General features: G+C 38.9%; 1 protein-coding gene across 1 annotated transcript in view; it reads right to left on the minus strand.

The window, feature by feature from the left end:
- Window positions 1–755: 755 nt before the first annotated feature.
- Window positions 756–13,709, minus strand: part of LOC126092768 (odorant receptor Or2-like) — a 90,000-nt gene continuing 77,046 nt past the window's right edge. Inside the window, exons 5-7 of the mRNA XM_049908496.1 lie at window positions 5,371–5,475; window positions 2,550–2,711; window positions 756–992 (exon numbers count right to left, since the gene is read on the minus strand). Of these exons, the coding sequence (XP_049764453.1) occupies window positions 930–992; window positions 2,550–2,711; window positions 5,371–5,475 (330 nt within the window). The 3' untranslated portion in view covers window positions 756–929. The remainder of the gene's footprint in view (window positions 993–2,549; window positions 2,712–5,370; window positions 5,476–13,709) is intronic.

Below are 13,709 nucleotides of genomic sequence, written 5' to 3' on the forward strand. Positions count from 1 at the left end.
GCATAATGGTAGAGATGACAATGAGGTACGCTGCAATGTATGTCGGCAATGGAATGTCTCGGTTTGATGCACCAGTGGATATAACCTTTGTCATGCGACTGATAGTCATTTGGAGAGTATAACTGTAGATATAGTGGTCAGCTTGTCATCTGCTTAGTGAGAGCAGTTAATACTGATACCGCTACGCCCGTGAAAACTTATAACTCGTTGCAGTACCTCTCGAGGCCATATTTCAACCCCGGAAGGAAATCATGTGAACAGCTGTACACATTCAGGGACTATTTCATTCCATGCCTGACGTGCAGATACACTGATTCTTCCATGTAATGAATTCCCATTGTAAGGTATGCTGTGTATTGTAACCATTTGTACTGTCATATAGTGATCCTTGATTCAGCTTCATGTCTCCTTCTTAATGTCGCAGTTTTTTCAAGTGCTGGGGAAAAATAATTTTCTTTGTGATGAAAACCACTTCGGAGGGTAAGTATATTAGCCCATATGTTGCATAAACATTGCAGATAGGTAATACTTGTGCTCAAGTGTGTGTTGATAATAAACATACATAAAATACATAAAAAATAAGTATCTAAATATTATGTTATTCTTTGAAGGAATATGTTTGATAGCCGAGTAAGTAATAAAGCCTTTCTCGGACTAGAGCTTGCGTTATGAACTGTGTAAAAAATATTTATGATTGCAACTACTACAGTCTACATTTTATATCTGGGAATTCTGTTCTCATGTCTGTCTCACGACTTTTCCTTTTGCTATTACACTAATTTGTTTTATTATACTACGTAACAGAGGCTTTCCGGATAAAAAATGATCCCTTGTTCACAAAAGTAAATAAAATGATATTGCTCATTCCTGATGAAACCTTCCTTTGTAACGGAACAAAACGTGAGAACAGTGTTACAAACTGAAGTGCGCTACTCCCCTTCATTCTTGAAATTGCGTAGAATGGCGAAGAATGAGTAAGACACATTGACGACCTGCAAAAGAAAAGCAGTCATGAGTTGGAGATTCTACACTTAGTCAAGTATTTGTTTTTCAAAAATAACACAGATTTCCGCCACATCGGATGTATGTAGTACCGTAATTGACGAAACTTTTTCCTTGAGATTCCAAATTCTTAAGCCATTACGAAGTGACTACAGTAATGTTTCGTTTCCGACTTGTTGCTGGTATTAACGTAGCTGAATCTGACAACATATTACAGAATCTATTGCGCACCTGAATCGATATGTTCGCAATGAATTGTACATTTGTAAACTTCTAGTTGCGGGAGTTTTTAAATATCACGATGTAAGTATCTCTGAAGCGTACGAGATAACGCTCAGTTGTGGAGACCTAAACTCTCTAGAAAGTTCAAGAACAGTGAGGCGCATGTCGATTTAGGGGCCAACGCAATAATACAAATCTTTTAAATTTCTCTAGTTTAGTATGCAGAAGGAAGAAACGCAAAGTTTTTATACGCGAGTCATTGGCGGAATAAGCAATCACTATCGGTCAGAAGGAGTAAATTAAAGTAAATTTTCTAAACCACGTGATATGGGTATTGATTTGAAACATGAAGTAAAAACTAGTTAAGAGAACCACAGCACAATCACTAATTCTTTTAGAAATTACGGTAGTAAAATGTTTTACTGAATTCACTTAGTTCTTGAATTATTTAAGTTTACTATCGATTTACAAAGGTTACAAATAATTTCATAATTAGTTTTTTGAATCAGTATTAATATTTTAAAGCATACTAAAGTATTTTATGTAAATTTATTTGACACATATTGCATTTCATCATTTAATTTTAAATGTGCATAATTTCACTTGTTTTATACTTTGTATTTTCTCTAACTGAGTTAACAGAAGCTTCCTAGAATTGATGTGACAACGATAGAGTTTCCTGATAGTATTCTCACACAAAGAGCAGATGTTTTCTGTACATATCTTGGCTTAGAAAGCGTCAGTTGTTAGATGCACTAGTCTTGCTTCATTAATTGGGCTTAAAAGTGCATACTCTCTAGGGTCGAAGCAGATTTCCCTACAATGGGGACAGAAGGTAATGTCCATGCAGTGTAGCTTTAGTCTATTTAACCAATTAGTATACCCATTGGTACACTAATCGGGTGATAAGTGGAATCTAGGTACCACAGGGACACAATGGCTCATGTATTGTCACAAAATGCAGCGTCGTGTTCTGTGGCAGCTTGCAACATGAATAGGTTGGAAAAACTGCAAGTGTATTATAATTTGATAAAAATGATTCAGAGTTCCTCCTGGACAACACTTTCGACTCTAGAATCATGCTCTAACTAATAAAACTATAAACTTATTAGCTCCTATCTGAGAAGGAAGGGAGGGAGAAGTTACAGTTTCAGTCAACTAGATATTATGAGACCTGTAATACAGAAAAGTGTGTGAAGATATGTCCAGCGGGCACTCCATGGAAGTAGTGTTGATGAAAGTGGGAGTTACCTCTGAAATAATCTGTACTATAAGAAAGAAACGAAGCACAAAATGTTTCAGGAATACAGGAAAAGTCTCCGTACCGAGACAAAGGACTCCCTGGAGAGTGGGAAAAACCCACCGGCCGTGATGCGTAGCGGTCGCTGCGCGCGGTGCATCAGAAGCAGCAGCGACCGCTTGATGGACAGGGGGCACTCCTGCAGTGACGTCACAGCGTCGTACGCTGCCAGCGCCACGTTCTCGCTCTGTAAATGGCACCACCATTAGCAGCAGCAAGTCACTGTAACTCGCTGACCATTACACTCATAATACTTTCAAAATTTTTAAAATGTCACATATGATGAGGGGGAGTTGAAAAATAAGTTTCCCCTGTCGACTGTTGTCAGAGTAGTGTGTGAAAGGAAAAAAAAAAGAATGAGACATTAAAGATAAGACATATCCTTATGTTTCTACATAATGTCCAAGTACATTGAGAAATTTGTCATATCGGTTTATAAGATCTTGTGAGCTCGCTCAAGTCCAATTCCAAGTTCTGCCGCCACTTCATCGATGGTCATACGCCGGTTCACTTTAATCACGTCATCCAGCTTTCTGACATTTGCATCTATAGTGGCCATGCGCGTCCGTCCAGGTCTCGGTATGTCCTGCGACTACTGACGTCCATCACTGAATTGCTGGCACCATCCCCGCAACATTTGCCTCGATATCACACCTGATCCATCCACCTCAAATAGGCGGTTCTGAATTTCTGTGCCTGATAATCCACGTGCCCATTCATAGCGGAAAACAGCTCTCACGTCTGCCTTTGACCACGACTCCAAACCGCACCTCTACACAGCTATGGGAAAAGACTGAGCAGCTGGCCTCCGTTTTGGGCAGACACTCCGACAGCGCCATCTGCTCGATCTCTGTCGACCTCTACCCAGTGCCGTATCGGTGTCTTGCATGTGTGCGTTCACCTGTCGTGTTGTCTTTCGCCCATATCACAAAACTCCGTCCACTGTCGACAGGGGAAACTTATTTCACAATTCCCCCTCGTATTGTATCTTGCGAATAAAAGAAAAAGATATGTATGAAATTGTGGGTGAAAGCTTCAGAATCGGTGAAATCAGTTATTTAATATTGTCAGAACCGCAATGGAAATATGAAATTTTACGTATCATCATGTTCCTTGGTTTAACGGTGCTACCTGCACTCACACAGAGTTGCTGATCCAGCAATGTAAAATGGGTGGACTACAACTGCAGGTTTCAGTTATCTTTCATTTAATGTCAACTTATTCGTGAGATGCATTCAGTTTTATTTTGAATAGGAGACGAAAGGAGTTCCCTTTTCAAAAGACCCAACTAACAGTGTATAAAGCATTTATTCTACAGCAGAGAGTATAGTAATATGACACTTCTAGAGATAAATAGGTTCTTGAACCGAAGACTGCATCTGTACTCTTGTCTTTTTGGACAGTGCTCTGGCGTATGAGGATTCCATCTGATCATGTGGGCTAACAGCGAACATTTAGAGACAGGGTAAGTCGTTGAGTGCTGTTCTGAAATGTTTTTAGACAGTCATGTTCGTCAAGTACATCAGGGAAATTGCAAAAACGGAAGACTAAAGACTTTGTCTATCTCAATGTTTTAACCTCTTAGGAAAAAAGTTCAGAAAAGCAAATTACTGAGAGTTAGTAAAATAAATGGAGTTATATAGATACAATGATAACTTTATAGGATAACTATTAATAAATAAGTTATTCAAGTATTTTTAAGTAAGAGAGAATGAGACAAAATAATTCTAGTTATACGTGATTACTACATAAGGAAACCGTGTAATCATATACCAGCGTTTACTACTAACTTCAGTTTTACGATGATTTTCTATCTGGATGAAACTGTAGTGATTAATGCATTCTAGCATGAGACAAACAGCAAAATTCACACAGACGGACAGAAGGGAAACATGATTTTCGGTATCGGTAATCAGTTCTGAATCTAATACAGGGTCACTAAGTATTGAACAACATCGTTACAGATTCTTCGGTAATGAGGCAGCAAAATAAATTTCCTCATATGTTGCAAATTAGTTTATTACGCTTACTCCTTATTACTCGTACTTTGAACGCTTCTTTTACATAACTAATTAGGCTTTCAGTTTCGTATTTATATTACGTAACTGAAAAATTATAAACTGAATGTTTAACAGTGAACAGTTGTTGAAAAATTACACACTTAACATCAGACTGTTAGTCGTATTTGTAATTAGCTGGAAAACGTTTATGTAAACCCAATGATCACTCTCCTTTTGACTAAGGGAGGTGAAATGGATTTTCTCGTAAGAAATTAATTATTCAGCTACCATTATAATAATTTTGGCTTGCCCTGTGATATGGCTTCATCAATAATACACGATATAAAACTCGTGGTGTTGATATTATCTTTAATCTCTACGTGCTGTACATGGGAGTAGCATTAATCGTGTATCGAATTTTTCTCGACATTGTTCCATATTCCAGTGTTCTACAGGTTACATTAGCCTCAAAATGTCTGTTACCGTAGAAAACTGTAGTCGTTTGGAAGATAAATGTATGTAAAATTATTCTCTTTTCATCAGTTGTAACAACAAAATGACTTACATTTATGACAGCTCGAATAACGGCTACTTAAAACATTAGAGCGAAGTCCTTTTACTATACTTTTATAAACAGGTATATTTGAATTGTCAGTCTGTTGTTTTTAAATCAAGGGCCTTCAGATATTACATATGGAACTGAGTTCCTAAAACTACAACCTGTACATTTTAATGTCTTCTAGTATGTATCTGTTACTTTAAAACGGAATGTGTGCTGACGCTAGTCTAGGTATTGAAGTAAAACATGTGCTAATGGAAGTAACATTTTCGCAGTGAATAACTTACTTCATTAATGAGATCGTCTCCAAAGTAGCAGTACACAAAGAGCTCCGCAAGCATAGCAATCAGGTAGCTGCCGGATTTCCCAGTCTGTTGCATACCGTTTGTTCTCTGTAAAACAGTTGCTGTTAGGCACAAGAAATCAAAATTCTTCGCAGGCTATAACTGATATATTACAAGGGTCTTCAAAGCTCTTTTAGCCCTTAGGGTCGATTTCAGGAATTTCCACTATTTGTAATTATGAGTAAATTATAATTTTAAATCACTTTTATTTGAGATGTCATTCTATTTTATCATTCATTAATTTCTTTCGTTTTCTTCATACAAGGATCGTCTCAGAATGATATTACAATTGTCATGATAATACAGTAGAATTCAGTTGTACAGAATCAGTATACATAAGTGTGCTCTGTAAGAACAGGATGGGCAGTTGGCCATGCCTTCATGAAGAAACCATTCCAGCATTTGCTTGAAGAGATTTAGGAAAACCATGTGGAAGGCAAAGTTTATCCTTCCGTGTAAGTGGTTAGTGTCTTAACAGCTGTCCTGCCGTTTTCGTTGGTCCATATCATACAATGTTATTTGTGTTACACACAATTTGCTTCATACAAATTGTAATGTGAAGCGTACTTTTTCTCTTCGTCGCCACACACACTAAGGACACCTACTGACGACATCTTGGCCATGAAGATGTTACTATGCCCATTGCACTAACCACGCTCTGTTCGGAAAACTGACACCAGGGTCACAAACACTCATCTAGTGAACCCTCGAGGTAATCTTTAATTGTGTATTATCTAATCCTTAAGAAGAATATTTTAGCTGCCTATCTGAACAGATACTTGATTTCCTTGAGAAATTTAATGCTATAGTTTTATGGTTTTATGTTATAGTTTTATGGTTGTTCTGTTTTTTTTTTTTTTTTGCTTGTTCCACTACCATGTATAGAGCTTTCGGTAATGCTTATGTGATATGGATATGCACCGGAGATTGGTACATAAACTGACCTGGTGCATTATGGATTCACTACTTTTTAAATAGCTCTTTATTATGAGCCCGACTACTACTTCTAGTTATTATTTTTACAACCCCTTTCTGCAGCTTAAAAACTGTGGCGATGTTTTGTGTCTTCGATACTCAGGAAAGAATCCCATTGTCAACCACTGAGAACACGTATGAGCAATATGTCACCCTAAGACACTGGCTGTTGTAAACTGATGATAAAAACCTACGAGCATAAAATTCTTACGACATTCTTTTTATCAGTACCGTCATGTATTCATTACATGTTGAATGACAATCAATATTCGTCTCTAAATACTTTGTATGTGTTACAAAATCTATATATTTATAATATATGCATAATGCTACAACGCAACTTTTCATCTTTATTCTGGAATGCACTCTGTTTGACATATTCATACTCAGTTTTTATTTACTGATGTGTTTGTCCTCAAAAAAGTGAGTTTTTACTCAATGTCTTATAGTACCTGGAAAGTTATTGATACGTATTAAGGATAGAACTGGAGCCAATAGAACACATCTAAGGATACCTATGATTATATACTTAAAGTTTGACTACAAAAATTTATCGTCAGAAAATGTGAGCCCTACCTTTATCTTCTTTACCCTGAAGAATTTGTTCACTATTCCTCCTACACCTAGCGCCTCTAGCACTAATAGAATCATAAGTCTTGTACCAAGTACAATAACATGGCTGCGATACAGTCATCCTTGTCAAGAGCTTCGAGCGCCACTAAAGTCTTTAATGGTTGATTTTGTGATTGTCCCAGTTCAGAAACGAAATTTTGTTCAGTTAAAAGGAATTTATATATTCACGTTATTCATTAGTCCATTTTATTCAAATCCGTTAATGGAGCGCAATTCTAACATGCCAGTCACATATCACTTTGCGATTATTTTCGCCTCTGTCACGATTAATTGTGTGAGTCTATCACATTTTGCTCGGACTGGCAAATATTCTTTTTCTCGCCAGAAAAGGTTAGCTCCTCGTGGTTAGGTAGACCCGTACGGTCGAGAAGAGGTTTTTCAATGTGCCTCAGTAGCAGGGAATGGATGCCTTTTAGGTGGCCGCCGGTTTTGGTGAAAATGGTCCTGTTTCTCGATATGCTCTTTGTGCAGAGTTGCTGGCACTAATCTGTTTGGCGCAGGTACGGATGACATCGGATGCGACAAATCTTCCCCAGAGGGTGTTTGAGAATCAAAATCTCCTTCCTATCTGTATCTGAGAGAGGAGAAAGCCTCCTGCCATTTCCCTGGCGAGAAAACTTCTTTGTTTCACTCCTGAAATGATAGACTGTCCAACCCAGATTGGTTTTCCTGCTAGCAGATGCGCTGCGATCGGTGCTGACCAGTTGAGAGAGACTGCACGAAACCACTACCAAACTCTTCGAATATTATGATTCTTTCTGCAAGCTTTGAGTGAGAAAATTCTGTTGCTTTCTCCTGCATGTACAGAGAAACGAGAACGTATTCGTTCGTCAGATTGACCGCAGCATTCAATCTCCCAAAATAGGAGAACTTAGGAAAGTTCTGGATACCGCAGAGAACTGTTTCTACGGGAGAGAATTCGCTTCTAGTCTCTAAAATTGTGCATATCGGTGCCCTCTCATGCTGTGCTTGAAGCATGTCAATTTCACTGGGACAATAGCGCATTTCGTCCAATGCACAGCTCGTACTTTACTCACTTGGCTATGCATGTAGTATGCTCAGTTACCTATGTTGAGTATTTGTCCCATTTCTCTTTCATTGAGTGCGTCGCAGATGTGGAAGTTATAGACATTTCGCTTCCTGCAGTCTTCAGGTGAGTGTGGTCCCAGACAGTTGAAAGTTTTTCTATTTTAGCTTCCAAAAATTTGAAGAACGTTGGTCTGTACAGTTCGTTGACAATTGCTCACATGAAAGATTAAATTAAAATTTTTCTTCTCGGCGTGACCAAGATTTTGTGATCCCGTGCATCCCAAAACTTCGCTGTGATTAGGTGACACTTAAATAATAAATACAACCAGCTGAGTTTCTAGGATGTTTGCTTTGCTGTGACGATAGAAATCTAAGAATTTTTAGCATATTGCAGGCCCGTCAGCTACTGTGATATACTTCTATATTGAAAAATCCGCCTCAGCTGCGAAAATTTTCTGGCCTTTACCCAGGTTTCGGCTCGAATAATGTAGCCTTCTTCAGAAGCATAAAATTACGATAACATGCCAGAGTAAGGCACAGTCAACATTAAAAATTAAAACCTACAGTAGCGTGGTACCATGTCGAATTAAAACTCCTTAACTGAAGTCCAGCCCCGGCATCGCTTCACAACGCGGTCGGTTGGCAGCGGCAACTGCGTTGACAAAGAGTTACTTTGTGTTTGATTGCAGTGAGCCAAGGGCGGCCATGCAGAGAGGTGGTTCTAACGGTTAAGCTAGTGGCACACAGCACCGCTCAATAGCGGGTAATGTGAAATCTTCTACAGCGGGGATTAGTCTACAACTGGATACAACGTTGCTTAATTGTGAATACTAAACCAACTGTGAACTGTAAAAAAAATTAATTTCGCGAAAGAACTTTTAAGTTCCGAGTACATTATGCTGTTATAACGAACAGTAAATGTTGTGAACATTTTTATAATGGCTGACACAGAGCAAAACAATAGCGATATTATTGCTGAAGAAGAACAGTTTGACGATTTATTTGACGTAGAACAGAATTTTAAAACCCATAATACTTCGAGCTGTACACCCCCCCCCCCCCCCCCCTACAGAGAGCGTTTTCGCATTTGTGATTTTGATTCGAAGTGCATAGCATAGCAATGACTTACGGTGGCTAATATTGCAGAAACGTAGTCAGAGATTTGAAACATATTATCAGAAAATTGAAATTTTTTTCCAACAAAATGGAAAACTTTGGCCAAAAAATCGAAGGACGATCTCAAGAAATTAAAAAACCACGTCGGAGCATGAAGAATGCTATGAGTAATGTAGGAAGTGTTAAGACACCATGTTTGGCAAATTGCGTTTTTATCGATCAAAGCTACTTTGGTGTGGGAAACCCTTTCAAACTTTTGTCATCAATTGCAACTGGACTGGTGGAAGATGTACTTGACCGAATTCTCCAAACAGCTTAAAATTAGCTATGAGGACCTTTGTGACAGCATAGCAGGCAACGTTAGCTCATCTGAAGTGTGCATTTATGACGAGAAGTCATTAAGATACAATCTGTGCAGTTCATTATGTGAAGACATTATTGACGTCAATGAATGCAGAGCTATGTTTTCCGTTGTGCAAACGCTGGACGACTTTCGTCCCAGATTACGTATGAGACGAAGACTTACGGTGAATTACAGAGCCAGAACGGAAAATGCAATGCAAACGTATTAATGAGAGACCATGGGAAGGTCGTGGCAGACTAGCGTGTGTAGCCTTCAGAAAAAGTAGACAATGTTTCGTTAAACAGTTAGTTTTAAGTAGCAATCACTAGTAGGTTGGTGCTGTCACTGTGTATGTAACTGAAGTAGTTATGATAACGCTTTCTAACACTGTATTTCGCTTGAAGCTACAGCAGAACAATGACAGTAGGGCGTGTAGGGAATGCTCGTTGATGTGCTGGTAGCTAGGAACGCGAGAGTCATATGCTCGCAGCACGACTATGTTTCGGTACCAACGCTGACGTAAAGTTTTGTATTTTTGTGGTGGTCAGATGTCCAGTGGAGGGTGACTGGTCGGCGCACGGAGCCATGGGAGGGTCCACCTCATCAGTCAACTGTTTGTCTGCGCTAGTCAACACACACTGAGGTGCACGCGATTATCTCTATAATACCTAGATGAAGATCCTGATCTCTGAGCACTGAACTACGACGTCCCTGCGTATTTTTCTCATCTGCGTAGTCCCCCATATTGTACTTAGTTAAGAAAGAAATTCCATCAATCTGTACGTGATAAATAAGACGGAGCATATTTCTGGCTGTGAACTTAATATGAAAATGCAATGTAGTAAGCTGGTGTGGAAGCACACTCGAAAAATATTTTCATTTTAAATTATCGCGACATTTCATGGCAACCTAGTTGTACTTAGGCAAGAAAAGAAATAAGCGCATCTTTGACCGGCACGTTCAGACGTCTGGATAGTACTGAGGCCACTGAGAGCACGTGAATCAGCAGCTGCGACACTACAGTGGCCACGGGCGAATACTGCCTATCACGTTCAACAGGGACGCAATCCTGCCCCCCTGCGGCAGCATTGTCACAGCCCTTCTACCTCAAGAAATAATTACGTGTGGATAACAGATCAATATATATATATTTTTTTCCATACTCCGCAAGCCACCTGACGGCGTGTGGCGGAGGGTACATTGAGTACCTCTGTCGGTTCTCCCTTCTATTCCAATCTCGTATTGTTCGTGGAAAGAAGGATTGTCGGTATGCCTCTGTGTGGGCATGAAGTAAATGTGTCCAAAGCAGAATAAATAGTGATGTGTTTACGACGATTCTACTTGTTCTTTAGTCCCCAGGGGCAACGATGTCAAAACCTGACGCTTTGATAAATTGCGTAACTGTGCGTGAAGCAAAGCTCAACATGTAGTCAGGGCATTAAAACCAGAGTACTTAATGATGTGCTCCCGGTTATTCACTGCAGAGCAATAATTACGTGTTGCATGATGTGTTAATAGCTGACTTTTTTATCACATTTATAAATAGATTATGCCAAGGTATGTATAAATTTTTAAATGTTTTGCATAGAGTAGACTGTAAACTCTGTGTCAACTTTCTCTATTGCTACTTTCAAAATTTGATGCAACTGTACGTGACACTAACCTGCTCTTTGGGATAATAATATACATATTTGTCAGTGCATGGTTTTTTGTAGATTTAACCATATCATAGTTTGCCGTAAATCATGTTTAGAGGTACCTAACTACTCCAAGTACATCATATCAATGGCTTTCACTTATGGTATTAAAAACATTCCGCCTACTTACTGAACAACCTAAGATTTTACTATCTTAAGCTTATGACACCTGTTCAGTAGGCATACGCTAGTGTTCCAATATAACCATTTCACTCAGTCCACCTATCTCTTCACATATATGGCTATACATATCATGCAGTGTTTCACATATTCATATCCTTATTTATGTAAATGTCTATATTTCTTACCTTATGTTCTATCTCATAAAGCTACATGCTCCGAACTGTGCTTCTTAGTAAATGAGTGCAACACACAGACTATGAATTGCTGGTCATATCCAATTACACTTCATAACGCTACACATATTTAATTTAGGTTGCTTCTGTGGGGGGACGGGTGGTAGGGGGGAAGGAGGTATTAACACAACTGCTTCTATGGTGACTTGTAGGTTATCTAATATATTTTGGTGTATTTCGACTATGTTAGGAAAGATTGTTTACAATGATTACGTACAGTGTAAGGAAAATTGAGGAGGTACTAGGCTGACAGTGTGACGAAGCAAGTGCTACATCTCTACGTCTATGGTGGCAAGTGAGAGACAGTGTTTTGTGAGAGACTGAATTTTAAGGTTTTCACTGTCACTCTTCAAGTCAGCATTGCCTAATCCATGCCTGTGCATAGCAGACAAAGAATTGTGTAATAAACTAAAATAATGTTAATATTTAACTAATGTAGCAAGACATGACAAGATTATATATGTAACTACATACATGAAATATGTTTTCAGTTTCAGTATGGTCTGTTGATGACTTTCCATAATAATTCACACTTAATGAAACTTCAGAAGCGTGTAGTATTAGAAGTAAAAAGTAATACATCTGATTACAGAGCTTTTTACACTCACAAACGTATGACAGAGGTTTTCATGAAACTACCTGTTTTACGTTTTGAAATATTAGGTAAAAACTGAGTCTTGAAAGAAAAAGCTTAAAAACGTGTTGCATTAAGTAATTTTTATAAAAAAAACACTCCGTCTTCAGGCCACGAGTGGCCTACCAGGACCATCCGACCGCCGTGTCATCCTCATAGGAGGATGCGAATGTGAGGGACGTGGGGTCAGCACATCGCTCTCCCGGTCGTTATGATGGTGTTCTTGACCGAAGCCGCTACTAATCGGTAGAGTAGCTCCTCAATTGGCATCACGAGACTGAGTGCACCCCGAAAAATGGCAACAGTGCATGGCGGCCTGGATGGTCACCCATCCAAATGCCGACCATGCCGGACAGCGCTTAACTTCGGTGATCTCACGAGAACCAGTGTATCCACTAAGGCAAGGCCGTTGCCTTAAGTAACTTTTATAATCACAATAATGAGCTCAAATTACAACATTGTATTTAGTACATGTAATGATTGAGTCGTATCAATTTTCAAGAAGTTACTGATATTTGACTAAGGTACACAAGTCAGAAAAGAGACACTTGAGAATCGATGTATTGTTTATTTTGAAAATTTCTCAAAGACAGAGTTTAAGAGTTATCGATCTGATGTTTTACATAGCTCAGTTTTTCTCATACAAAAATTGGAAATTTTGTTAATTGTTAACTAACAACAATACAAATAATTTTGTAGTCAAAATGGGTGCAAGGACTGAAGAGTCTCAGGAGAGGATTCAGTTGTCTTCCATGCGTCTTGCCACACTTCAGAATGTGCCGTGATTCTAATCATGATTGTGTCCGGTCAGCCGAGGATGGCGATTATGATGATTGGCAAGACTGCGTTTTCAGTCGAATTAGTTGTCGCTCGCATCCAGTGCAAATGCCTAAAAGTAAACATTAGTGTATTAATTGTTTATTGGAAATTCTTGATTTCGATTTTGCTGTATTTTTTTGTGCACCATCCGCTATGTTACAACAGCCCACGTGGCAATCGGCGTAGCTTATTCGCCACATCTATGGCGACCAACTAAGTATATTTTATGAGCAGGCGGAGAAACAATGATGAATACTCTGATCGTTGAGTATAAGTCACCTCTAAACCGTGTGAAATGCTGAGTACGACAAGAAAACTTTACCGTATTGCAAATTTATTTCTTGTGCATGATAACCATTACCAGAATGCCCTCATTCATCAAACGACAGCAGACTTTTCATTATCATCGGAGTTCCGGATTCTTCTGAATTATACATAGAAAAGTGGAATACTTCAGTTCAGTTTTGGCTGGCTGAGTTGTGGACTTGTGAATTGGACATTATGAGCAGCACATTTTCCACCGCATTCTGGCCGTCTATACAAATAATCTTCAGGACCTTGTAACAACCATTTGTATTGAAAATTGGCACGAAGATTCAAACTGTCAACAAAAATAATCATGGTTTTTCAAAATGGCATGAAGGTTCAAACTGTCAACAGAGATAACCAAACAACAATCC

This window comes from Schistocerca cancellata, chromosome 7 (genome assembly GCF_023864275.1).
Source record: "Schistocerca cancellata isolate TAMUIC-IGC-003103 chromosome 7, iqSchCanc2.1, whole genome shotgun sequence".
Classification (NCBI taxonomy): Eukaryota; Metazoa; Arthropoda; class Insecta; order Orthoptera; family Acrididae; genus Schistocerca; species Schistocerca cancellata.